This window comes from Cygnus atratus, chromosome 15 (genome assembly GCF_013377495.2).
Source record: "Cygnus atratus isolate AKBS03 ecotype Queensland, Australia chromosome 15, CAtr_DNAZoo_HiC_assembly, whole genome shotgun sequence".
Lineage (NCBI taxonomy): Eukaryota > Metazoa > Chordata > Aves > Anseriformes > Anatidae > Cygnus > Cygnus atratus.
The window spans coordinates 16,045,792-16,073,539 of NC_066376.1; the positions used below are offsets into that span (position 1 = coordinate 16,045,792).

The following is a 27,748-nucleotide window of genomic DNA, read 5'->3' on the forward strand; positions in this document are numbered from 1 at the left end:
ACAGACATTACAAATAGGGTGAAGGAAGGATAGGGGCAGGAGGAAAAAAAAAAGGAGGGGGGATATCAAAGCTCTTACATGGCCTTTTTGACAGGCCCAAACCCACTTCATTACTGAGATAAATTCTAACTCAACTTCAGTGTGAGGCTTTCTGAGGAAAAAAAAAAAAAGAAAAAGTGGCTTACAGTAATAGAGCAAAAACAATTCATACTAGAAGAAAGAATAATGCCATCCTTCCTTTTGTAACCTTACAGAGCCAACATCAAGAGGTGTTGTGCAGAGGAACGTGACAGCTCAACACTGCACAGTATTTTGTGTTGTGTGTTCTTAAGTCACCTGCCTTTATTATAGGGAAACTTCATTCAATTTGTACTGAAATCAAGAGAGATCCCCTTGACTTCATCTGAAATTGTATCAGGGCCCAACTGCATTTTATGGAAAGGTGAAAATTCTGCAAGTCTAGGGCCTGCTGACCTCCTGATGGCCCTAATGTAGCAAACCTTCTTTACAAAAATAAAAGAGAGATATCACTTCAAACTCCTACCAGAAAGACAAAGCTTCAAAAAAAAAGAAGACAGAGGCTCTGTCACTCTCTTATCCCTCAAGAAAGTCTTTGTTTTCATTACAGCTGTGTCAGAAGAGGGCCAGTGTGCGTACATTATGAGAGATTCAAAAAGGCATTTTCAAAAAATCAGATCTACTTCCACTGCTGGTGAGATTACTGCTAGTGAGCAGCCTTCATGCAAGCAGAGGGACTCCTCACAGCCTTGTTCGCCTGAAGAAAAGCAGAAACAAACCTAATTCTGTACCCACTTGAGCTCTGCTCAGAGCACAGCACTCGTGCAGCAAAAAGGCACTTTACGCCCTGAAAAAAAGGGAAGGTACAGCAGAGTTTTCTGAAGACCTTGAGAGACAGGCCAGTGTAATATAGTGGAGCAAACCTGCAGAAAGCCACACCAAAAAAAAAGCATATCAAAATGCAGCAGGCATGTGAGCACAAGGCAGGGGTGTCCTACTGTCCAGGGACCCGTCAGTGCAAGGAACCAAGCAAGGCAAAGGTGGGAAAAAGTCTGCGAAGCCAACCGTGATTGGACAAGAGCAGGGGAGTATCACACGTGTATACCATGTCATTCAGTCTCAACAAGAAAAAAAAGAAACAAGAAAGGAAACTGAGTGGAGGAGAGATACACACCTGAGAACTCCCCTATGGGCCATGTCCAGCGAAGCACAGAGAGACAAGGGAAAAAAGGAAGTGAAAAAATGATCAATCACTGACTGAAACCAACAAAAGAAAAATTTTGTTTAAAAAAAAAATTGACAATGATTCAGCCATTTCAATGTCAAAAGGCATGAAATAGTAAGGACAGGACCTGCCATGTCTGTAGATGGCATGACTCTACATACAGGACAAAAAAACTACGGGAAGATAACCCAAGGTACAACTACAACCACATGCCTTAGCTACCCCCAGTTTTCTAGGCATCAATCTCAGGCAATCACATCTTGGACTGGGTAAACCTTCATTTTCTCTCTAATGTAGTAGTAAAGGCAGAACAGCTATTTTCCACTGCCTTCTCCTTTCCCCTCCCCTTGCAATATATCTCTTTTTAGTAACCAGATTTGCTGAAATTAAATGTGCACTTCAGTGATGCATCAGTATGCAAAAGACAATCAGTCGCATTTCAGAACACCTTTTTTCCCCCCCAGTGTAGTGCAAGGACTTGGTTTGATAATCTCATCTCAACTTTTGTTTAAAAAAACATATTAGTGGTAAATTTACGTATATATTTAACTGAATTTCTGTCTTCACCTCAAAATCCCTGTTATTTGAAGTGAGGTTTTAATCTCCAAAGCACAGTTGGAGTCCTAAAACTGAAAGGACTTCACACAGTCCACAGCTGAACCACTAGTCCTCCTCCACATCCAGAGTCTCTCGGGATAGTGAAGACCAAGGGAAGGGTAGATGAGAAAAGAGTGAGCCTACCCAGGATTGGTAGGAAAGGACAAGCAACTAACAAGTGGGTAGGGACGCAAACAGCCAACTAGGTGGTGGCAGCGTTCCTAAGGCTGCAGTGAGAAAGAAGGGAATTAGGTCAACAATTACCACTGCTAAATAATTGTTCTTGTTCCACATATTTCTCCAGAATATACCCTATACAAACTAATGTGTGTACAATGGTGTTAGAACATGGGGAAAAAAGCAGGTTTTATATTCCAAAAGTGCAATGAGGAGTGCTGCTTTTGTACAAAGAGACTGTGGTAGCTTAGAAGATATTCAGAAGAGTGAGATTTTCCACTGAAGAAACAGACCTGTCTGCCAGCTATTGTTCAAAGGTAATTTTTCCAAGATCATTCTACTCTGAGGTCCTCTTAATGAGATTTCTCTTTCTTTAAGAAACTGAGTCCAAAAGCAAAGAATATTCTTGAAGGCTGATTTCCAAGCTTTGAGAGAGACTAGAGGAAGAATGAAACTTTCACTTTTGGTAAACTTCACTTACACTTAATTCTCTAAATAAGACCCAGAAAGAAAGAAACCTTTTGGATTGTGGATCTTGTTTCTTATATCATGTCCATATAGCACAATTTCGTCTGTGGCTCTTCAGGCAAAAAGTTACAGAAAAGGGAACAATTTATCTAACAAGAATGGCAAATTTTTGTATAACGTTGACAAATTTGTCAGTACTGAGACCTAGACTTTTTCCTCCAACTTTATGAGACATTCTTAGTGCTTTCTACTGTGAAAAGACAAAAAAAAGTGTTTAAATCTCATTTCTAAGTCAGAGAAATACGGCCTCTCAGATCTCTCTGCTTTCCTTCCTATATACAATCCTAGCAGCATGTCTGATGTCTGTTCATTTCAAAGAACACTTTCATGTGGGCAAAGCTGGTAGCCAGAACTCAACAGAAGGAGTAATTAGATTGACATTTCTGTCACAAAACTCACTCAGCGAACTGATTTCATCATATATCACCTCCCAGGTCTGGAAAGGAACTGGATGAAGCCTTCCTATTCTGCTAGCATGCCATGCTATCAGCTGCAAGAGTCTTGCTGCTCTGCAGAAAAAACTACTCCTAATAACAACAGCATTAGCCAGGAAACAAACCTTTATTTTTGTGCTTAATGAAGAGAGAACAAGAAATTTCTATTTCCTAAGCAAAAGAAATGTGAATATTAAGCAATCTTTTTTTTTCCCCCCTCATGTATTTGGTAAGGTGAAAAAGGACAAACTTTAGAATCACAGATATATTTGGGTTGGAAGGGTCCTTAAAGATCATCTAGTTCCAACCCCTGCGCCATGGGCAGGGACACCATCCACTAGACCAGGTTGCTGCAAGCCATATCCAACCTGGTCTTGAGCACTTCCAGGGATGGGGCATCCACAACTCTTCTGGGTAACCTGTTCTAGTGCCTGACCGCACCGAGTAAGGAATTCCTTTCTATGGAATAACGTTATTCTTAAATTTAAAAATTAGATCTGTACATATTGATGGTTCAGATTTCAGGTGGAAACAAATCTGATCTTCACAAGCCATACTTACATAGGCAGTGTTCAAAGTTTCTGTACGCTTTTTATTATACAAGTGTTAACTGCCAAATAACTGATGACCCAAGATCCAGAATCAGTCACTGATCTTTAGGCAGTCTTATTACTGGAAGAGATGAAGCACTTTTGACTAACTGGAACTGTAGTGATATAACTAGCATGGTCTCCCACTGAGCAACTAAAAACTCTGGCCCTTTGTAAACAACAGCCTGTATTTCTCACTGATCACTGGGTTCAGGATGTAATCCAACTGGGGAGTGGATTACCAGACGACAAATTTCCAGAAGTAGGAAGCAGGTTGTCCCATGCAGTTCATACAGTTAGTCATTTTCCTGAATAACATCTCTTAGAAGCTGACACTCCCTGAAGCCACAGCCATTTCAGGAAGAGGTAGAAAGCAGCAGGTGGCACAGAGGATATAGTGTGATAGAGTGATAGAGTGATTTAGTGGAAGATAGCCATGTAATAGATTATACACTCTTCTAGATAAGGAAGCACCTGAGGACCATGATAAAGTATATGGGAAATGGCTAGATTCTAAGCATTTTTAACGCTTTGGCCCTGCTATGAAGAGAGTTCTCAGTAACGCGTGGGGGCTATTAATCAAAATTCATCCCACAGCAGGCAGATGGAAGTTTTAAGTCGCATGTCATTGCTACTGTCATCTTCACTCTGAGCAGGAGTTCTGGCCCTTCTGCAATGACTGCTAACATCCAGGTTACTCTCAAACCTAGAACTCTTGCTTTTCCTTCTAAATTTTAATTTTTAAATTGCCTGCACATGTTGGCTCAAATCACAGGCAGCAAAAAACAGTGCTTTCATCTTGACTCTTCTGTAGATTTTTTTCTTCTGCCAATTTTGAGATGAGGAGTCAAACAGTAAATGTCTTGAGACTTCAGGCAATGGTCATCACTCCATGCACAAGAGCTATCTTGCATGCTGCAGAGCTTATACCATGCTTCTAAAAAAATAAAAATCTCTCTATATCAAATAGCTATTGCAAGAGTTCTGATGAGAGCCTGGATCTCATTTTTAAATTCCAGTCCCACATTTGCCTGTAACAGTACCACTTTCCGAGATTTTGTCTTAGATAAAGCAAGAAGTGCTATGCTAACCTAACTTTTCAGTCTTCAGTCCACTTCTTCATAGTTAAGTCTACAGTGAATAGGCTAAAATCGATCCTCTCTGCAGAAACATACCCTTTCAGAGGGCCATGATACAAGATTCATTCAAAGGTGATACAAATATCCCCCTAATTTAAGTCTTACAAAGATGTGCTGCTGGAATTCTGTGACATAATTCAACTGATTCTGTTCTAGATACATATCCAAAAGTTCTTTAATAAAAATTGTTTTTCCAGAACCAAAGTTGTAAGATTATCCAAACACTCTGGTCAGTAACTACCAGGAAGATAACGTTCACTTTCAGATCAGATCTTTTGCTATTCAATGCATAAATGACATACTGTAGGAGTCCTCATGTCTCTTAAGTCTCCTTAAGTCAAACAGCAAAACTGAAAGTGAGCGAAACTGTTATAAACTTTGTCAGGTGCTTGCATTGTCTGGATATTCAAAGACCATTCATATCTTCCTGATTCAGAAAAATATTCAGAAGGAATTAAGAACATGCTTAAATTTTGTCATGAATTAAGGTCTACACACTCAGCATCCAACGCCAGAAAGTATGACAAGGGCTCAGACTGCTACCTGAGACAGAGCTGTTTCTCTGACTGCCTCAAAGTCCTAGTCGGGAATACAGAACATAACCAGACTTCAGATATTAAAACCTCCTTCAAAACTAGCCTAAAAGATGAATTAAAATTTCTCTTAGATTGACTATAAAAGGGTAAAAACTGCAATACAGACCATGATATTTTCATATTAAAATAAATTGTTCCTTTAAATTTCAAAAACTTAACAAAAGGAGTTACTTTCTTACATATTTCAAACAAAACCTTTATTCCAAGTGAAGTTGCTAGTGTGCAAAATTATTGAAGTGAAAATTTGGGGGAGGAAGTGGAAGGAGCAAATTTTCTCTCCAAACTGTTCATGTGGGAGAATCCTATGGAGAAAAAACTTACACACCTAAAGACAAACTAAATAAAAGTTACTTAGAAATTAACTTAAATTGTTGGATAAGCGTTACTGTACTACAGATACATATTTCAGTCACGGTATGTCCCAAATTCCATGCCATTCCATGCCAAGGACAAACATCCAAGTTCCGGAAAAAAAAGGGAATTTAAATGCTTCTAGAAGCTTAATAGAATTGTCATTGTATCAGAGAAAACAGAACGGTTCTAACAAGTTTTTACCTAGCAGATCTGCTCCTTCATCAACATCCCCGATAACCTCGGACCCTGCTGTGGAAAGTTCATGATACAGAGAGTCCGTGTTGATGCCGAATGCTTTGTTCACAATCCCCTGTGTTGGGCTGTTGTTGGAAGAAGAAAAAGCAAGGACACTTGTTACTTGGCAACATTTGAGCTATCACATAACTCTCTGAAATACTGAGCATTACAGAACATTGAAGTCAAAACTCAGAGTACATTCTGCCTGTTCACCATAGGCTGACGCAGGGAAATCAGTAAGTAAAGAAAAAAACATATTTTATTTCCTATATCAAGTGCAAGTACCTATCATGCACAACCTCAAAGCTTGCCTGGTTGATTCCTTTTTACATCATAAGAGTTGATGACAACTCGATATCTCACAGAAACCTTTCAATTCACAGCAGCTCTCAATTCTGACTTTTAACACTGTGCAATGATTCCCACACTCCTATCAACTTCAAAGCAACCTTCAAAGCAGGTAAGATAAGCAGATCAGATAAGGACTCAGATGCTGAAAATAGCAATGGTCTTCTTTTTTCTTTGCCAACTAGTAAGTGAAATCAGCCTGAAGGTTAGTTTCTTCTTTTGGTTTTAAGTGCACAAATGCTTCTTCCTATGTCAGCAAAATGTATTTCCTTAAAGGTAAATCAAAGTTAATGTTATCTAATCACATCATATGGTAGCACATTTCCACATCTTAGTGTCTTCTCTACCAAGAATCTTCTCATATTCTTTGCCAATCTCATGGCTTAAACAGAATACAACTGTTGCAGAAAGACACAGTAAGGAGGAGTGAGGCATCCTCTAGGATTGTCAGTGCTTACTGCAAAAAATGGGATTAAAGTGGGTATAGACACTTCTAAGTGCCCTGCCTTGTACAAGGGGAATCAGCCAATATGAAGTAAGGCTGTGCAATTTTTCCAGCAGTCTAACATATAGGTCAGTACCAGTGGATATTATCTCAAGTCACGTGGCTTTGTTCTTAGCTAAATCAAGTCTCTGTGATCAAACATGGAGATTACAAATGTGTTGTGTTAGCTGTCTCTGATATTTGAGAGGTAAAACGTGTTGCAGATAAAAGGAAAAAAATAGAATTTTTAATTACAGAGCTACCCAGGAATCCGAGAACACTGAGGAATTACACAGTTGATGCAGTCTAACAGACAGTACAAGCGAAAAGAAGCAAACAGCATTCAAGGTCTGACTTGAAGACGTAATTCAGCTTCAGCACTCCACTTGCTGAAACAATACATCTCTCAAAAGGATTCTGTTTTTAAAGCAGCAAGCACACTGTTCAGCAGCTCCAGAGTTATCTTGTGTCTCCTGTGGTTTTCTGCCACTCTATGTGGATCAAAGATCAGTCTGCATGAAGAGCTTCCAGTGCAGCAACCCTCTCCACTCCTTTCTTTTCTTCATGTTCAAACCAATTATCAGTCTGATCACATCAGTCACTTTTACTTTCCTCACACAGAGCTGTTTTGGCTACCTAGATTCCTCCTGCTGCTGACCCTAAAAATTGTCCATGTACCCTACATATTCTAAGGGGAACTTAACTGTGTTTCACAGGTGAGAAAGGCATCTGTTATTGCTGCTCACATGCACTTTTAGAGGACTAGAAGAGGGTGCTCAACAAGTGCAATCCAGTCCAGATTTGGTCCGTGAGAAAATTTTGCCTTAACTTTGTCAGGGTATTATTTTCTGCATACCTGCAAGAGTTGGGGGGTTATTTTTGCTGGTGTCCTGCTAAATTACCCACTGGACCAGGGTAAAATTAATGAACTCCATAAAATTAATCTCTAGACCTTCATAAAAATGAATCAAGGAACCTAGACTAGTAATTCTAGGTTAATGACGTCTCACAGAAACGTGGTGCCAAAATTAACAGCCTTTAGGGAGCCTCCCACTGAGCACAAAAAGGGTGGTAGACAGGAAGGATATCAGCATAGTAGTTTGGTAAAAGTTCACTAATTCAGAGGACTCTGTCAAGGTCCTGAGTGCACTGACGGTCCAAAATTGCTCTGACTAGCCTCACCTTAGACCTGAACACAGCCACCTTCTGTCCACTAGTCCAAGGGCTCCCTTTAAGCTCAGGCCTGTGCCTACTGTCCTTATCTAACCTATGCTGTAGGTGTACTTGTCTTCAGTCCCGTGTCCTGCTGCTCCTGGGTATCCCCTGCACCTAATTCATCCCATTCCTTTGTAGGGGACTGCTTATGAAACCCGTTACCAGTGCCCTGCTCTGCTCTCCCTGCTCCTATCCTGCAGGACTGCACCACAGCCACTGCCCTGCTGGGGTCACTCTTGCTTGTCCTCCCTCACATCTCAGACCTGCTCCTCTTCCAACACTTAAAAAAAAAAAAACACAAAAAAACTGAAAAAGTCCTGAGATTTTAAAACTGAATTCAGATCTGATCTCATTAGATGAATGCATCTTTTTCCTCACCTTGAAAACTTAAGCCTATGTCCCCTTTGCCTGTTTAAATGTTTTGTTGCTACGTTTCTCTGTGCTCCCTGATCCTACAAGGCAAACTAACCTGTTTCAAACAAACCTCATTCAGTTTGCTCAGATTGCACAGCTCCTTCCACAGATTACCAGCTGATATTTGCCTTCCCTGGACAACTCTAAGATAATCAAGACCCCTCACATTTGCACTAGGCAGAACATATGGATTTTCCTCAAACAGCTGTAACTTGAACTGTGTGAACCACGGCATCCATTCTTCACTCATCACAAAACCAAGCTAGAGAGCAAACAGCAAAAAGTCACAATCAGTACCTGTTACCAGTGCGTTCCAGGCGGGGATCTTGACACATATCCAGTTCTGGTGTAGAGTCTATGATGTCCTGAACATCGGACCACTCGTCACTGCTTCCCATACCTAAGGGAGACAATACATATGGTCTACAGTATCAGTGCTTCCGGAAGGCACTTTTGCAGCTTTGAATACCAAGGCTTCAAAACTTCATGGTTCCATGTACAAAGTGTTAAAATAGGAACAGAAAGTGGCTGATCACCTAGAGACAGAAATGCACCAGGACTGGGAAGGTACCTTCATGATTCAGGGCAGAAAGACCATTAGCATACCCTGTGCCACACTAGCTTGCCACCAATATCATTGGCCTGGATACGCATTAAAATGTAATAACCACAAGTACTTTATCCATTAAAATAACTTGCAAATAATCTTTTTATCTGTCAGTAAAAATTCTTCAATGACTATGCAGCTTTAGCCAAAATTGAAGAACAGAGTAACTTTTTCATATAGCTTCACAGAGATTACTCTAGTTATGAATCGGCACTGGCTTATTTGAATAGAAATAATTTGTCAAGACAAATTCTCAAGTCTACAACTAGTTTAGATACCCATTACAGTGAATTTTCACTTAGAAAACACATTGTCCAACATATGAAATCGTCTGTTTTCTGTATAATCTACAGCTTAAAGCCAATATTTGAAGAAGAAAATAAGAAAATAAAAATAAAAAAAATAATCCTGTTGTCAAGTTACTCATATTAGAAACCAAAATGTTCAAAAACTCAGGCTTGCACCTATTCTAAAAAAAACAATATAAATACAGTGGCTGTTTACACATGAAATTCCTGAAGGATTAAAGACCTCGTATGTAAACTATATTAGTCCCTTAACTGTTAGATGTGAAATCTTTAACCTTTCCAAACTTCCTCAGCAGCCACATATACCAAGCCCATGACAACTTGACTGTTGATTTTACTGTTTTAGGCTGGCATTGTGGACTTGCTGGCAACAAATGTCATCTTGAAGCCAAAGCCCGATGTGTATTTGTTGACAAACTAGGCATCCATACACAAATGGTTCCCCGCCTCACAGAAACAGACGATTCCTTCTCTTTATTTTATAACCTGGGAAGCTTTTCTGCAAATCCCTTTTTTGTAGGTTCTGCTCTTAGACATCTGCATCACTGACAGACATTTTAATTACAGATGAATAAAATATCTAATTAAAATTCAAGTATCTAAGTTTCTTCTCAGCATGGAGATATACTTCTGCATCACACGTGAAAAATAGCTGAAAGACTGAATATGCAGAGCACATAAGAAACATACACCTATCTGCCTTGAGCAGATTCCACAATATGATAATTTCAGCAAGAAAATTTAAACTTTCATATACACATCCACTTTAGAGTTGCATGCATATAAAATAGACCTGACTTGGACCCAAAAAAGCTACTGATGGTAAATGACCATATAAGAACCAACTGCAAAATTAAGGATAATTATTTATAGTGAACTTGAACTACTGCCCTCTGAACTCTGAGAAATACTGTAGGACAAACTTGTCTCTGAAGAAAATTCAAACTCATCACTGGAAGAACTTTCTCTTTTCTTGTGTTTCTTGTTCTAGCTTATTCTTGTTAGGTACAATTCCTGGTTTCAGCCACCAAAGACATCCATACTCAATTTCTCTGTTACTAATGTTCATACTGACTTGCATTGGCCAGGATGCACAGGAAATGACAAGGAGGTTCTCCAGGAGAATACTATGGGAGGTTTAGGCTGGATATTAGGAAAAAAATTCTTCGCTGAAAGGGTTATGGAGTATTGGAAGAGGCTACCAAGGGATGTAGTTGATTCACCATTCCTGGAGATCTTCAGAAAACATGTAGAGGTAGTGACATTGCTTAATGGTGGACTTGTTAGTACTAAGTTAAAGGTTGGCCCAGATGATCTTGGAGGTCTTTTCCAGCCTAAGTGATTCTATGATGCTAACATCAAAACCTATGTTCTTTCATATGCTCCTGCACAGACTTTCCTGTTCATTTTACAGTCCCTTTGTATTTAAGCTCATGATCTGCAAGAAACAGACCACTACTCATTTCTGAAGGTTGCTGCAAGTCTAAATACAATACAAGCTGGGAGGTGCTCAGACACTACATTGGTACAGCTATATTGAACAGCACTGAAAGTGGCTTTTAGCATGTTATTACATCATTTTCTTTCTTTAAACAGTCTGGTGCTGAAGGCTTAGGTGATGGCTTTCTTCACAAGGAATAATTAATTAAGTTTATTGAAGCACTCCAGGAAGTGGAAAGAAAACAACTGAAACTTCCAAAGATTTCTTATATGAGAAACAGACTAAAAGAAAACAGCTTACTTAGCTTAGAAAAATGGCTAGATAGGGATATAATTGCTATTCTGAAATACATAAAACTGTAGGGTAAACACATAGAAGGGAAAATAATTAGTTAACCCAACTGATAATTTTGGCATATGAACAACTGGATGTAAAATACTTGTGAATATATCCAGAGAGAAAACTAAATGCAAGTTTTCAACTAGCATACTGATGAGGTCCAGAAACGGCGTTCCAAAAGCTCAGACTGAGATGGGACTTACCTGTTCCTGAAAGGGGTTCTATGACATGGATTAAAGCAACTGCAGGGAACTGAACTCAGTAATCCATTGTCATCCTGTGTATTTGTGAAACTATTTTTATTACTGACTTTTCAAAACTTGCAACTCAGAAAATAACTCACATCCAATTAGCGGTCTCTCTACAGACACAGACAAAGACACAGATTTCTAGGTTGGAAGAGACCTCAAGATCATCGAGTCCAACCTCCGACCTAACACTAAGTACTCCACTAAACCATATCGCTAAGCTCTACATCTAAACGTCTTTTAAAGACCTCCAGGGATGGTGACTCCACCACCTCCCTGGGCAGCCCGTTCCAATGCTTAATAACCCTTTCGGTAAAGAAGTACTTCCTAACATCCAACCTAAAACTCCCCTGTCGCAACTTTCGCCCATTCCCCCTCGTCCTGTCACCAGGCACGTGGGAGAACAGACCAACCCCCACCTTGCTACAGCCTCCTTTAAGGTAACTGTAGAGAGCGATAAGGTCGCCCCTGAGCCTCCTCTTCTCCAGGCTGAACAACCCCAGCTCCCTCAGCCACTCCTCGTAAGACTTGTTCTCCAGACCCCTCACCAGCTTGGTCGCCCTTCTCTGGACTCGCTCGAGCACGTCCATGTCCTTCCTGTAGCGAGGGGCCCAAAACTGAACACAGTACTTGAGGTGCGGCCTCACCAGAGCCGAGTACAGGGGGACAATCACTTCCCTAGCCCTGCTGGCCACACTGCTTCTTATACAGGCCAGGATGCTGTTGGCCTTCTTGGCCACCTGAGCACACTGCTGGCTCATATTCAGCCGACTATCAACCAATACTCCCAGGTCCTTCTCTGCCAGGCAGCTTTCCAACCACTCATCTCCCAGCCTGTAGCTCTGCTTGGGGTTGTTGCGCCCCAGGTGCAGGACCCGGCACTTGGCCTTGTTGAACCTCATACAGTTGGCCTCAGCCCATCGCTCCAGCCTATCCAGATCCTCCTGCAGAGCCTTCCTGCCCTCAAGCAGATCAACACACGCACTTAGCTTGGTGTCATCTGCAAACTTACTGAGGGTGCACGCAATCCCCTCATCCAGATCATCGATAAAGATATTAAAGAGGACCGGCCCCAGTACCGAGCCCTGGGGGACACCACTTGTGACCAGCCTCCAACCAGATTTGACTCCATTCACCACAACTCTTTGGGCCCGGCTATCCAGCCAGTTTCTAACCCAGCGAAGCGTACGCCAGTCCAAGCCCCGAGCAGCCAGTTTCTTGAGGAGAATGTTGTGGGGAACGGTGTCAAAAGCCTTACTGAGGTCAAGGTAAACCACATCCACAGCCCTTCCCTCATCCACCAAGCGCGTCACTTTGTCATAGAAGGAGATCAGGTTCGTCAAGCAGGACCTGCCTTTCATAAAACCATGCTGACTGGGCCTGATCGCCTGCTTGCCCTGCAAGTGCCGCGTGATGACCCTCAAGATAATCTGCTCCATGAGCTTTCCTGGCACTGAGGTCAAACTGACAGGCCTACAGTTCCCCGGGTCTGCCCTCTGGCCCTTCTTATAGATGGGCATCACATTGGCTAGCCGCCAGTCAACTGGGACCTCCCCCGATAGCCAGGACTGCCGATAAATGATGGAAAGCGGCTCGGCTTTTTCATCTACATATCTTTCTAAGTAAGCTTGTCTCAAATTCTATACCTATGAAGCTGATTACCCTTCAGTCTCCCAGCCTCTTCTTGTAACAGAGGGACACAAGCACTGTGAAGGCAATTACTTTAATGGCAAAATAAGCAAGCTCCAGCTTCCATACCTATGCTGACATTCCTCATCTCCTGCGTAACCTGGACTTCCATGTTCCGACTGTTCCGCTTTTCTCGTGTCCTCTTGTTGCCCTTGGTTGTGCCATTGTATTCGCTGACGGGTTGGACGCTCTCATTCAGGGGCGTGACAGCAGCAGAGGGCACAGATGATGTAGGAGTGTTGGACTTGGTTCCTGTGGTGCTCGGTGTGGCAGCTGCCGAGGACTGCCCAGATTCAGACATGTCATCTTGGGGGCACTACAGAAATTCCAGGGCAGGGAAAGAATAAAAAGGGAAAAGCACAGGTAGATATTTCAATTAATCTCCTATTTGTTGGAATATGGCTGCCTTAAAGCATTATGGAAAATGAGTCTTGCTCACTGTACCAACTAAACGTCCAGCATTCTCTGGTGACACATGGCACTGCAACCAAAATGAAGCAGTGAGTTCTCATGCTGAACTCAGGAAGCAAATCCTACCTGTGAAAGGACTGATATCCTTCTTCTTTTACCATTTAAGACTGGTCTTCACAAGTCTCATCAGTATGTGACCTCTTCATCATGCACCTCAAGGAAGGTTGCTTTATCATAACTGAAAAAGCACCTGCAACTGCCACTGGCTATTGTGGAAGCTGAAGGCCTTTGGCACTTGCAGTAAGCCAGGCCAGAGTTTCCCAAGACTGGAAGGCAACATGGACATTGCTTGGGAAAGATCTGAAGTGACCTCTTAGATGATCTGGAAGCTGTCATTACAGTAAGCCACTGACACAACCAGGATGAGAATCTCTAGTGTTGAGACAACGCCAAAGTATTTTTGATGCTAGACTGCAGAAACAAAGTGGATACCAAGCTGGGATAGTCTGACTTTATTAGTGGGGGAAGACCTATGTCCCCACACCACATTATGCGGAAGCTAGCCAAGCATGCCTTCAGCTTGACAACACAATAGAAACAGATGTGGTCTCCCCAGTTACAAATGACAAGACAGGATCCAGGAATTCAAAAATCAAAAGCTGACAAATTAACATAGGAGATGGATTTCCAGTGTGAAATGTGCACAAATGGGTCTCATCTTTACAAACATTACAGCCCCATTTCTTGTATAACACCTCTTGAAAAACATGGGAGACTTAAGGCTCTGTGAGGATTTTATACTGTGCCCCTTGTTTGTCAATTAAAGCAGCACTGCTTCAAAGTCAGCCAATTAATGTCTTAACCAATGCAGTGATCATTCCCAGAACCCAATGAGATCTCCCCATTCTTCACGGTAGCCTGCTCTAATTACTGCCTGCAGGGAGATGACAAAATTAATTTTCAAAGTTATATGTGATAATGAATTGCAACTGAGTGCAGTGACATTCAGTATCTGCACACCCAGACTCAGCTATAATCTGTATGGCTTGTCTCTCCCCTCCTGTGCAACTACAAGAAAGATTCTGGCTCTGCTCAGAAGCTGCTTCAAGGCCTCCCAAACCTTGGAGCTGTGATGCTTCACTCATTTGTAAGTCTCGTTCTACTGTTCTAATAGTAACTGAACAACATGACCAAAAAAAAAAAAATCAAATTCAAAATGGGATGAGAGAGGTCTGAAATAAATTAACCCTTTGCAGCCTTTTTTTTTTTTAAATCTGGAATCTTATTAACATCTTCCTTTACAGACTGGCCTCTGTATGCTTATCTTAAAATAGCCTGCTATACATTGTACTGTAGAGGATTTACATTGCATTTGCACACTTGTATCAGAAATTAAGGCTTTTTAAAAAATACGCTACCATTGAATACTATCCATGTTTTGTTTGGTTTCTGTACTGTCAGTCTGAATAGCCCCCATATTCCCACATGGACGTTCAAATCGTCTCCCTGCACATTTGCTGATTTTACTATCAAAACCGAGATTGAGACACTTTACTTAGGCTGCTACAGGTGGAAACTACACTTCCCACATGTACTTCATATTCTTGTTTTGTGAGTTACTTTTCTAATACGTAAAGAAAATAATAGCAAACTTGATTTTTAAGAAAAAATACGATCCAGTAAGGCTTATAATACTTCAACTGCAATTTGCCTGTTGTGCTTTCTACTGTACAAAGGGACAACGAGTACCACGTGTAAACTGTGATCATAAAACCTCTTTCCCCCCCCCAAACAAAACTTCTTTTGGATGAATGGATTCAGAGATCTCCTTGTACGCACTGTAAGTCTGTAAGCATAACCTAAGTCCTTGAGGATCTTAGCACTGTAGAAGAGACATCGAGATGGGTCAACATGTCATTCCTTGATTTTCGGAACTAGATGTCATTCAGAAATCCTACACCATTATTGTCTGCCTTTCATTTATTTTTGGTTATACATCTGAATTTTATATTTATCTAAAGTATGTTCTTTATCAGCCTACCAGCCTGCCCTGGAGAAATTCATCTCAAATGTAAACACTACAAAGACACTCCTCTTCACAGTCCAGAAGGTCTATTAAACTTCACTGGTATCTTCCTTCTATTGTTCTGATTGCTCCGTTAATGCTAAATATTCCACTAACTATACAGGTCTCCTCTACAGCCTAGGAGGCATTCTCCATAACCCATAGCTCACACAAAGAATACTCTCCACAACCACCACTTACCTACAGCCATACCTGTCAACCTCCTAAACATCAAATGTGTAGTAGTGACCTCCAAAATGCATTGCAAAGGCCCAACATTCATAGCAGTCATATGTCACCATGAGTAGCCACAATTGTATGGTTATAACACTGAAAGCATAGTACATAAAAACAAAAACGTTAAGGACTTTCAACTCCAAATTATTATATAAAATAAAAGTACAACTGAATCTAAAAGTAAAGTAATAAAAACAGCAGCTTAAACAAAATAGTAATAAAAAGTAGAAAAGGACACTTAAAACATAAGTACAGTATGGCCCCATGAAACAGAAAAACTAGTCAGAAGAGTCAGGATATACGTATTGGGAAGGTGAGTTACACGTGTGCAGTCAATGTCAACAAAATATCAGAGCAGCTGAAGAAGAGGCAAGGAGTATATGAGCACTACTGCTGAGATTTCAGTCATGTAGAATAGTTGAGAAATAGCACTTCAGTCAGAGTAAGTAGCTTGCACAAGACAAATACTCCATTCCAAATTGCAAATCTAGCACGTCAGTTAATCACTCCCTTTAATTATTCACAGGTTTGTTCCATACTCTTAGGAAATCCACCATAACGCATTAACCATCCAAGTCTTCCATAGCCCAAGCTCTCTATCTGCAAACTATCAGCTGTCCTCCTTAAGACCTCCTGATTTTTTTTAACAAGCACCAAAACAAACCCCAGCACTACCCATCAGACACATGTAGTATCTGACTTGAGTAGCACAGTACTGCCTCCGCACAATGTTTTCTTGTAACCAGAAATTGACTTTTTCTCTGACACCACCAAGAATAAATTACTAAATGATCAGACCAGTAACCCTCCATTACCTGAACTTGGAAATCAAAGCTTACAATTTATTTGCATTCCTGTTGTATTCTCCTGCAATGGAGGTGCTGAGTTATCAATGAGATCCACTCAACCCTCACTAAAAAGCTTTCAGAAGCTCTGCAACGGCATGGCTTAAAGAATTATGCCTTCAGAAGTCTGGAAGGTGGATCTAACCCCAGCTTCCTACCAACTCTCCTCTAAAAACTTACGCCTGCCACACATGCCTGATCAATAGAGAGCTCAAGAGCATGTTCACATCATAGTGTACAGCACTGACTGGAGACCCCAAGGAACAGACTCCTTCCAGAACTAGAAGTATGGTCTCTGTACATTTTGGTTGCTGTGTGCATCCCTGCAGCAGTGCTGTGTTGGCACAGCACTAGTCTGTCTGCAGTAACACATTCATACCATATCTTCATTTCCTCATCCTTGATTATGCTATTGCTCCATGGCAATGCTATTAATTACAGGTAAAGTCTTCAGAAATGACTGTAGAACCTGACAAGCATTCTGCAAATTGCTATGTTTCCCAAGTCTCTGTGCCTTTAACACTACAGCAAGGGTTAGGTTTCAAGTCCCCATCCTATCCAAAGATCTTGATTTTGGATTTCCAACTTCTGCAACAGCAGAAGCTTGACACAGTGCCAAGCTCTGGCTACTTTCCATAGCCTGTGTAAAAAAAAAAAAAAAAAAAAAAAAAGGAAGTTGCTGCTTTGTGTTCTATGGAACTGAATTTGTCAGAATTTCTTGAGCTATGCATCAAGGAGGCCACTTGGATGTAGACAATGTAAGTCTAGAGCAATGGACTAGATGTGTGAGAAACTGAAGAGCTTTAAGCACAGTGCAGGACCTGGGCATACAGAGAGATTTAGTATCCCTTTTTACCAAACACAGGAAGGCCAGAACAGCGATAAGTCAAAAAGAACAAACAATGAAGAGCAAGTGCAACCCAGTCCCTGGCCCCAGCTGAGGTACAAAAGCACTGTCCTTATTGAGGGGGAGTGAAGGGTCAGGTTCCATCATTTCCTCTCCCAAATAAGACAAAAAAGGTGAAGGATTTATCTTCCCTAAATTACTGACTGCCTCCCCACACATTCCTTTCAACTTCGGGCCAGCCAAGTAAAGGAGATTAATACTGATGCAAGGAGTAAAAAGAAGCATGAGGAGCTGTATTAAATCCCTCCCATACTGTATGCCAGATGTGTGAAAGGATATCCTCCCACCTACAGTACAGCTACCACCAGAGTAAATGCACAGCAGGAAGAGGCTGCAAAGGGTTATGGACACAGATTTATCTCCACCTTAATGAAAACATGGGATGCTATTGACAGTGGAAGAGTGGGAAACCCTTGCTCCGTGATGGTCTATAAAACCTTGTAGCTGGAGTTGGACTGCAGCTGGCCGAGGTCACTCAGGTGCCAGTGGTCCAGTGTTGGGACGATCTTGGCCCCTATCTGCCCACGTACCATGCCATCCGCGAGGGGGAAGACATTCAGAGAGTTAGGACGTTCCTTCCTGCTAAACAGAGAAACAGAGAGAAAGGGAAAGCCAATCTGTTAGCTGTTTACAAGGGTCTTACACAAAAGAAACAGCACACCAGCTTATGTGAAATATTCATCATTAGAAACTGAGTTGCACTCCTCACTTAGCAGCTGTGTGGATTCCCAACCCCACACCTCCAAAGGGTTGTCTGTTCAGACCCAGGGTGTCTATTGGTAGAGCCATGCATCTTCCTGGGGAGAGTCTAAGAAGGCAGAGGCGTTCAAGTGACCAAAACAGACAAAAACAACTTCACTATCAGTATAAAATATTGTGGGGAAATGAAAAATGCAGAGAACTGAGCTGATTTAAGCCAGTGTATCCTCTGAGAAATGGAGGTGCTGTGGGCTACAGCAGACAACTCCCACAAAAAAAAAAAAAAGGAAGATCCCAAAGATTCTAGAGGTGCCATCACTGAAACAGGAAAGAGGCTTAAGTGAGTCACCTACATGCCACTTTGTACATTCCACCCCAAATCTGATTTGCACCAACAGCAGAAATCAGTGGTTTTTGGATCACTTCCAATATTAAGCAAGAAAAGTAATACTTGTACTTTCCGATCCCCTCTCCATATCCAATTATAGCTCACTGAAAATTCAGAATTTAAAAGGAGTTATAAATGAATGCATCATTCATATGGCCAGACGTCTGTAACTGCATTCTCTTCAGCCCTCTCCTTTATTGCAAATGCAGGTGATTAGCTAGCTTGGATTTGATTCTGAATATACAAGCTGGTACACATTTTGAGACCAAGTTCTAGTGGGAGAAAACGTAGAGCAAGCAGTAGAGGTGGAAAAGGCTGAAGCAGCATGCTGAAACCAGCATCCACTTTCATGCCAGAGGAGCAGGACTGCAGGGACAGACCACAGCTCCACTTAGTGCATCTCCCCAGCAGCCTCTGCTAGCTGGACTCCAGTGGCCTTTGAGATGAACTGAGCTGATCCTGTGTGACATTAACCCACAAAGAGTTTAAGTAATGGTATGTCACCTACTCCTGGATAGGACTATTCACACTTCACTGCACATTTCTGCTTTCTGGTGCAGAGAGTGATGAAATCTGCCATTCTGTACACCAGCATTAATAACAACAGACCTTCATGTACCTTTCTTTAATGATACTCAGCACTGGTTTAAATTGCTATGCAAAAAATGTTTGGCTGTGCATAAGGTGGTCAGCTCGAACTGCCCAACAGACCAATGTTAAGACTTGGAAATCAAAGAAGGAAGGTGTCTAATCAGCATTAACATTCCAGAAATAGGGCATCAGTGAGCATCTCCTCAAAAGACACAGACGTGCTCCTTCTCCATCAGGCTCCAAGCCAACCCTGTGCAGTGGTGTTCCTGGACACAGAAATAATTTTTGCTAAGACTCAGCTAAGCTACCCCCACAACCACTTCATCACAGAGTGGGACCGGATGACTTCCGGAGCTCCCTTCCAACCCAGCCTGGTCTGTGATTGTGATCTGTGACTGTGGACAAAAGGACTGCAGCAGCACCTAAGGCTGCCCCAGGGCTTACTCAAACACACTGACACAGGGGCTGGGGCACAAGCCAGCTCATTTATGAAGAAAGAAAGTGAAATGTCTAACAGAATAGACATTTGCGGAGAACGCAAATAGCCCAGCCTTTCCATTCTCAGCAACACAGCGTGCTGCTCCCTTGCGCCAGTGCAGCTCCTGCTGAGGAATAACTGCTTGCTGTGGCCCATCTTGGAAGGGCAGAGAAGGAAGAAAGGTATTTTCAGTGTGGTCCAGAAAGGATATTTGGGATGCACTTTTCCTAAGAATCTCCATTTTCTCCTGAAAATCCTGAAGATTCATATACGGAAGTTTCATAGATAAACCCTCTTACAACAGCAGCACATGTATGTGAATTTTAAAGGAACACAGATCACAGACACTATCTGATTGTATTTACTTTTGCTTATAGAGAACACACTCTATTGCAGTTTGCCCAAATACTGATTTATCACCTCCATCCTGCCATTTACACCTGCTCCTAATAAGTCAGGATGCCAGATTTGTGACAAATCCCAAATCCCAAACACATGCTGACACAGATATTGAATTATACTTCCTCTTCAGGTAAGCTCTACTAGATTTCTTTTGTGAGCCCACAGCTTGTTTCTAGATTCTTATGAAAACACATTTAACATGCTAGGAAATGTAGCACCACACTGAATGTACGCTGATCATATGAACTTTATTATCCATGCTAAACGAAGAACAGAGGTGCAAAGTCCCAGCAGCAGCAGAAGCTGTAGGATCTTCAAGAAGGTATTTTAATGTAGACTGTTAGGAAAACTGCATTCAAAATTTCCTTTCTGAATTTCTTTGGAAACACTTTCCAGCCTCTTCTGCATCTCTCAGAGAAGAGCAAAAACAGCTAACTTAAGCTTTGCAGTACTGGGGCTGACTTTATCAGTCTTCAAAGAAGTTTAGAGTATCCTCAAGGTTGGTATAAATTTTGAGTGCTCACTACAGTCCTTTGTAGTTACCTTCACACACCTAAGCCTTTCTGGTACAGGGGGACTCAACACTTGGTTAGTTCCACTTCATGTTACAAGGTAAACAGCAAACACCTCTATAGAGGTTTGCAGTAGCGAAAACCTGGGTCAGAATGCTCTTTCAGTAACATCCTACAGCTTATAAAACTTAACAAAACTAAGTTTGTCAACATTTAAAAATGAGAACTGCCCTCTTTGTAGGCTAAGGGGGCGCAGAACTCACTACCTAGCCCAAAGTCAGATGTGCTTTCTGAGAGTTACTAATGACATACATTTTCTGCCCTGCTTAGAAAATATGCGTATTTTGTACTCTTTCAATTTCAAAATAAGGAAGAAAAGAAAGCTTTTTCAAAATTCTGGGAAGTGAAGTGTAAATATCCCAACACACAGGGCTGATCCTGTTTTGGGACAAGCTTCTTCCTGATGTGGCAGCTTGTTGCCCTCCCTTTGCGTCAGTTAAGGGAAGTGGCACACGTGAGCAAGTCTAATGCAAATGTCAGTAAACAGAGAGGGCAAACAGGCCTGAACAGTACATTTCCAGCATCACACCATTGCCACTCAACAGCAACCTCCAAAACCATGATTAACAGAATTAAGGTGCAACAACAGGATTTACCTTTTCCTCCATGACTGGCGATGACTGCAGTGACAAACATAACAGCCAACACAGAGCAGCAATCACACAAAAAGCAAGACAAAAAGAAAGAAAAACAACTATTAGAGAACAAAGGTCATGCAAACATGCAGCCCTACAAGAGACAGTGTAAAGAGACAGTGTATGCATGTGCCCTAAATCGCACTATGTGAAGGTGTACAACATACTCTTTACCCCTCTCAGATGGCAGTAAATACCCCAAAAGTTCTCACACAAACTTCTCTCACATGACAGACAAACACACTTTGGGTATGTATGGTCTTATGCAAATATGCACCTTCAGAGCTTACCATACAAAACACACCCAAACACGTTCGTGAATGAAAATAGGAAATGATACCTGTATCTTCCCTAAAACATCAGTGCACCGACAAACACAAATGGTGGTGTTCGTCCACACACAGCTGTGCGGTGACACAAAAACACACATCTTTAAATGCTTGTGCCCAACAGGTAAACGCAGCACATGCTTGAACAGTGCAAAGCTTGAAATGAAGGAAAAAGTCCTACTTCCCACTGGTTGTTCCTACAAACTCAGATAAAGGCCTGTCAGGGACTTTCACAGAAATAGTGTTTCTTTTTTTTTTTTTTTTTCCTCTTCCAAGAGACTAGCAATATGCCACACTTCAAAGCATTCATCCAATACAAAGAAGCAATTCCTGAAAACTCTTAAAAATGAAAGTTTTGCCCTTCAAGCCCTTAGAATGGTGGCCCTGCAGGTATAACCAACAACGCTGTTCACTATCCGTCTCTTTCACTGAACGATGACATAAAGTCACGATTAATTTTAGCTTATTTGAAAATTCGGGAAGGGAAATCTCATTAAAACCAATTTCTACTGTGTACTCCAATCCAAACTTGGCAGGTGCATACGCATAGCACCTGTTAAAGGAGGGATGCCCTGAGCATGCTTTTGCCTACAGCACCTTTAGATTTTATCATCTAAGTAATTGCACAGATATATTCTTATTTACAGAAGGATAAGTGGGAAGGGAAACAAGCCTAACATACTCATACCATTACAGTTGTGACCAGGATCGGACTAGGGCAGATGAAAAGGAAAAAAGTAGTCTGATGAGGATGTTTTCATGAACATCTGCTCTCACACTCAGAAGAACACCTACAAACTACTAGTTCTTTTTATACCATGTCTCCTCTTTCTAGAAGAGAAAGAGAAGAGACCCATCATACCCATCTCTTTTACCTAGAGAGGGTACCGTTTATCTTTTGATATTTTTCCTCTATAGATTTTTATATTTTGGACAGTTCATTTGGATATTGGGTAAGCATAATCTGCAATCAGGCAATGGCTAGGATGCCAGACACCAAACACTGTCTTCTGTAATTGCTTTTATTCTTCTAAGCCATTCTCTGTTGTGACGCTGATTTATTGTTTTGCAGAAAACATAGCACTGAGAACTTACTATTCAGACCACTTAATAACTACCACAACCTTTATTTACTCCTCTCTAGAAGGAATACTGTAAGATCCTATTTTCTGAAAGGACTATTTGATCCTCAGAAGAAGAAGGATAATTAACTGTGGCTTTCCTTCCTTTACGTACATACTGTAAAAAGGCTTTGGTAGCCTTACAAATGAAATGATAAATACCTTATCAACCAAATAAATGAAGGATCTCTTTTTGAGATACCAATATATTCCCGCTGCAAGTTATTCTTGCAGCCAAGGCTACAAAAGTATCTTTAATTATTACCGAAGGTAATGAAGTAACACTACTCACTGTTGTTTGTTTTTGTTTTCCCCTGGGGGAGCTTGAGTCATGCAGCAATTGTTTCTGACTTAAGTACTACTGTCATTTTAGAAAAACAGATCCAGAGAGAAGGCATGTGCAGCTGACCAAATCTGAAGTTTTGAAATGCTTGGGATTTCCATGACTATGGTAAGAGCTCATCCAGACCAGAATGCTCCTGGTCCAATTCCTTATAGATCTGATTGAGAACTGCACTGTAAATCAGAAAGCACATGTAGGAGAAAAACTAGATAAGCCAGTCTGCCTTTCAAGTTGAGGTGAAAGCTGTTTAAAACCGTGATCTTGCTCCCCCTGAGATGTTGCTGAGTCTTCTCTGTCTAGTGGATGGCAGGGGAGCTGTGCTTCTCTGCACAACAAAAGAAACAGGAGCATATGTGGACACTTTACCTCCAGCTACATTGTGCCATGTCTGCTCATCAGCTCACAGCACACCCAGTCCCCACCTGAGACATGGAAACAGTAGCAAGATACAAATGCGGACATCAGCACAGCTGTTCTTCCTGTAAAATGTCCATGAATTTCAGATGGGAGAGCTCAGCTGGACTGACAATGTGAGAAACAATCAGCAGCCAGTAACACATGCTCAAGCGAGGATCTCAGGGAAGAAGCATTTTTATTTGCAATTGCAATGGCAGGCGTCCTGCAAGGAGGAGCGTGCTGCAGAAATGTATCATAACCTTGTATCCCCTATTACCTGAAGCTTGATTCCTCCCATTTCCTCACTGGCGGAGTACTACAACATACTAGATGCTTTTTACGGTGCCATGTGTATACAATTTTATTTGACCAACCTTTAATTTTTCCTTTCTCCCTTTTTTTCTTCTCTCATGACTGGAGGGGCCTGTGATTTTTTGGTTTTGCTGATTTTGCAACTGCTTGTTTTTCTTTGCCATCCTCCCTGTTTTGGAACAGTGGGACCTTCCACTGTCCCCTTATGTGCTTAACACCCTGGCCACACACTGTTATGCCTGCACAATCACTTTCGAATATGCAAGGTTAGTGGAATTTTCCACTGCAAAAACACAACTTTAATTCTCGCAACAAGACTTAGCCTACCCTGTTTATCCTCTACCATGGAGTGTCTAAGAGCTTGTGTAAAGTCATCCGACAGCAAAGGCATGCAGTACAGCAGAAGCCTCAAATATGTATGTTTTTGCAGTTATTGAGCCCACTTTCCTTCTGCATCCTACCTTCCTTCCAACAATAGGTCTATGGAAGGCTTTGTGCCATATTTTCCACATATGCAATGATGTTACACTGCCAAAAGTTGTGAACAAAACTGTTAACGCCATCAACCCTGTGTGCACACCACAGAATCGTCTAGGTTGGAAGAGACCTCCAAGATCACCCAGTCCAACCTCTGACCTAACACTAACAAGTCCTCCACTAAACCATTATCACTAAGCTCTACACCTAGATGTCTTTTAAAGACCTCCAGGGATGGTGACTCAACCACTTCCCTGGGCAGCCCATTCCAATGCCTAACAACCTTTTCAGTAAAGAAGTTCTTCCTAATATCCAGCCTGAACCTCCCCTGGCGCAACTTTAGCCCATTCCCCCTCGTCCTGTCACCAAGCACATGGGAGAATAGACCAACAATACTACCAGTACAGAACCAGAGGATAAGTCTCCCAGCCCAGCAGGATGTCCCACCTTCCATTCATACCCACCACTCTGGCAGAAAACGGAGTGCTAGCAGGGGAAGGAATATCAAGGCTGCAGTGAACCTGGTAGGAGTCTCAAGCTATTTACCAAACATTCTAAAAATTCATGTTTTTTACTACTCTCTTTTTGCATCCTTCAAACCTCTTTCATGGGGGGAAGGAGGGGGTTGTCTCTTTTTCTCTCCCTTTTTCATTCTTACAATACACAATCAAAATTTTGGCAGTTTGAATTCAGCCTTCTCCACAGCCGTCCAATCCAGCAAAAGGAAGGCACAACTTCTAGGGTACTTGTATTTCTTAAGCCAAGGCCTGAAATTTCCTTTCTTCTTCATTACCTCAAACCCATCTGACATTTATTCTTACTATCTTTCTTCATTAGTGATTTTCCTCTTTCTTCACATCCAAATTCTGCTTACTGCTCTTCTCTCACATTTCATTATGCCTAAACAGATGATACCATTCCCCTTTCAAAAATGTTCATGACTTTCTGTTTATCAATTTTCCTAGTATTGTCATATCCATGTCTTCTCCCAGGTTGTCCTTTGTGTATAGTCTGACATGCTGTACCTTTTCTTACCCTAATGCTTTCCAAAGATTTGGTTTTTGAGTGAAGTACAGCAGTATTAACCAAATGAAGTACGCAGGTATTAAGAAAGACCAGTCAGACATATTTCGTAAGACACGAGACGACACACCTAGCAGGCAGTCTTTTTTGAGTACTCCTATGCAGCTGGTACTGCGTCTGTATATTTTTTAGACCAAAGGCTGTCACAGCTTGTGCCTAGTATATCTATGAAACCTTTTAATATTCCTCAGGGCCAGAAGAAATTAAAGAATTAAAAAAGAACAGGTAAGGACAATAAAAATATTTGTTTGAAAGATTAAGTCTTCTCAGGCCTGTCCTGGTCCCTCTGGATGGCACCCTTCCCTCCAGCGTGTCCGATCCCACCACACAGCTTGGTGTCATTGGCAAACTTGCCAAGGGTGTACTCAATTTCACTCTCCATGTCACCGACAAAGACGTTCAACAGCGCCGGTCCCAGTACTGACCCCTGAGGAACACCACTCGTCACTGGTCTCCACCTGGACATTGAAGCCCTTGACCGCAACTCTGAGTGCAACCACCCAGCCAACTCCTTACCCACCGAGCGGTCCGTCCATCACATCCATCTCTCTCCAATTTTCAGACAAGGATATCATGCAGGACGGTGTCAAGTGCTTTGCACAAGTCCAGGCAGATGACGCCAGCTGCTCTTCCCCTAGCCAACAATGCTCTAATCCCATCGCACTGGGCTACCAGATCTGCCAAGGCACTGTTTGCCCTTAGTGCAGCCATGCTGACTGCCACCAGTCACCTCCTTATTTGCCATGGGCCTCCGCACAGTTTCCAGGACGATCTGCTCCATGATCTTGCCAGGCACACAGGTGACACTGACTGGCCTGTAGTTCCCCAGTTCTTCCTTTCTTCCCTTTTAAATACGGGGGTTAGGTTTCCCCTCTTCCAGTCAGTGGGAACTTCACCAGACTGACACAACTTCTCAAATATGATCGATAATGGCTTAGCAACTTCATCTGCCTGTTCCCTCAGGACCCTCGGATGCATCTCATCAGGTCCCATGGACCTGTGCACCTTCAGGTTCCTTACATGGTCTCCATCCTGATCTTCTCCCACAGCAGGCAGTCCTTCATTCTCCAAGGCCCTGCCTTTCCCTTTTGGGTCCCAGGTTACATGGCTGGAGCTCTTGCTGGCCAAAAAGTCTAAGACTTCGGCCAAAAAGTCATTGAGTACCTCAACCTCCTCCATACTCCAGGTAAACAGGTCTCCCGTTTCCTTCTGGAGAAGGCCCACAGTTTCCCTAGTCTTCCTTTTATCGCCAATGTACCTATAGAAGCCTTTCCTGTTGCCCTTGATGTCCCTGGCCAAATTTTATCCTAACGATGCTTTGGCTTTCCAAACCTGATCCTGGGCTGCTCAGACGATGTCACTGTATCCCTCCCGGGCTACCTGTCCTTGCTTCCACTTCCTGTAGGCCTTCTGTTTCTGCTTGTGTTTGGCCAGGACCTCCTTGTTCATCCATGCAGGCCTCCAGGTGTTTGTGCCTGAGTTCCTCTTTGTTGGCATGCATTGCTCCTGAGCTTGGAGGTGATCCTTGAATATCAACCAGCTTTCTTGGTTGATATTTTGGTATATTACCATATTTGATATTTTTGGTTTCTTTTCTCTTACCTCCAGGTCTTTGTCCCATGGTACTCTATCAAGCAGATCCCTGAAGAGGCCAAAGTCTGTTTTCCCAAAGGCCAGCATAGCAAGCTGGCTAGTTTAAAGCTCATTAACAGAAATAATAGTTTGACAGACATAAAAATCGCCACAGAAAACATATTTTTTACGTCTCAGTGGCTTAATAGGTTGTGCTCATTCTGAGTAGATTTATATGATGTTTTATTTGATTATTACTTCTCTAGTCTTCCAGTACTTATGGAACACCACTTTTTTTTTTCTTTTCTTTCTCACCCCAAGGGCAGTATTACTGGTATATAAAATGCATCTGTAATGAAATCAATGCAATTGCAACTTCTGTGCTTTAAATTTGGTCTAAGACTACAAAATACTAGGGCTTTTGTGTACTGAACTTCATTACTACTACTGTCATTCTTTAAACAAAGGCTGGTTCTATGAAAACGGGGGAAAATCAGTTTCTTTCTCATAAGTAGGTCTATTGGGTGACTGACCTGCAGAAATTTTCCCCTGAAGAAATTGAGGAAAAACTTATATAATGGCTAATGGATTTAATTACTACAGTTTTGCTGGCTATCACACACACACAGGCATTCACACAAATGAATACTCTCTGCCACCTCCATTCAGTTTACGGATAAACCTTTTACATGCTACCTGAGAATACAAACATATTTTTCCAGATGTCCTCCACCCATGGCAGTGTGATAAGGTCTGAACTTTGTAAATGAACACAAAAAGGTCCTCTTTGTCAAGCCTTAGAAAACTTACCTACAACTCACCCACAACCATTACAAAAAACTTCAGCTACAATTCATGCCCAGACGAAAAGATTCTTCTTCTGGTTTGTTTCTCTGT

At 41.8% G+C, this 27,748-nt stretch overlaps 2 protein-coding genes across 9 annotated transcripts in view; one reads left to right on the forward strand and one right to left on the reverse strand.

Annotated features, from left to right (window-relative positions):
- The window catches only part of HAPSTR1 (HUWE1 associated protein modifying stress responses), an 824,185-nt gene that overhangs the window by 578,386 nt on the left and 218,051 nt on the right, over nucleotides 1-27,748 (forward strand). The window lies entirely within an intron of this gene.
- Nucleotides 1-27,748, reverse strand: part of MAPK8IP3 (mitogen-activated protein kinase 8 interacting protein 3) — a 72,079-nt gene that overhangs the window by 29,691 nt on the left and 14,640 nt on the right. For 5 of the 8 annotated variants that reach the window (XM_035548795.2, XM_035548792.2, XM_050713737.1 and 2 more), the window contains exons 5-9: nucleotides 21,180-21,203; nucleotides 17,984-18,035; nucleotides 13,058-13,304; nucleotides 8,654-8,756; nucleotides 5,860-5,978 (exon numbers count right to left, since the gene is read on the reverse strand). In XM_035548795.2, coding sequence (XP_035404688.1) covers nucleotides 5,860-5,978; nucleotides 8,654-8,756; nucleotides 13,058-13,304; nucleotides 17,984-18,035; nucleotides 21,180-21,203 — 545 coding nt within the window. The remainder of the gene's footprint in view (nucleotides 1-5,859; nucleotides 5,979-8,653; nucleotides 8,757-13,057; nucleotides 13,305-17,983; nucleotides 18,036-21,179; nucleotides 21,204-27,748) is intronic. The other 3 variants (XM_035548791.2, XM_050713740.1, XM_050713739.1) reach the window with 3 other exon arrangements.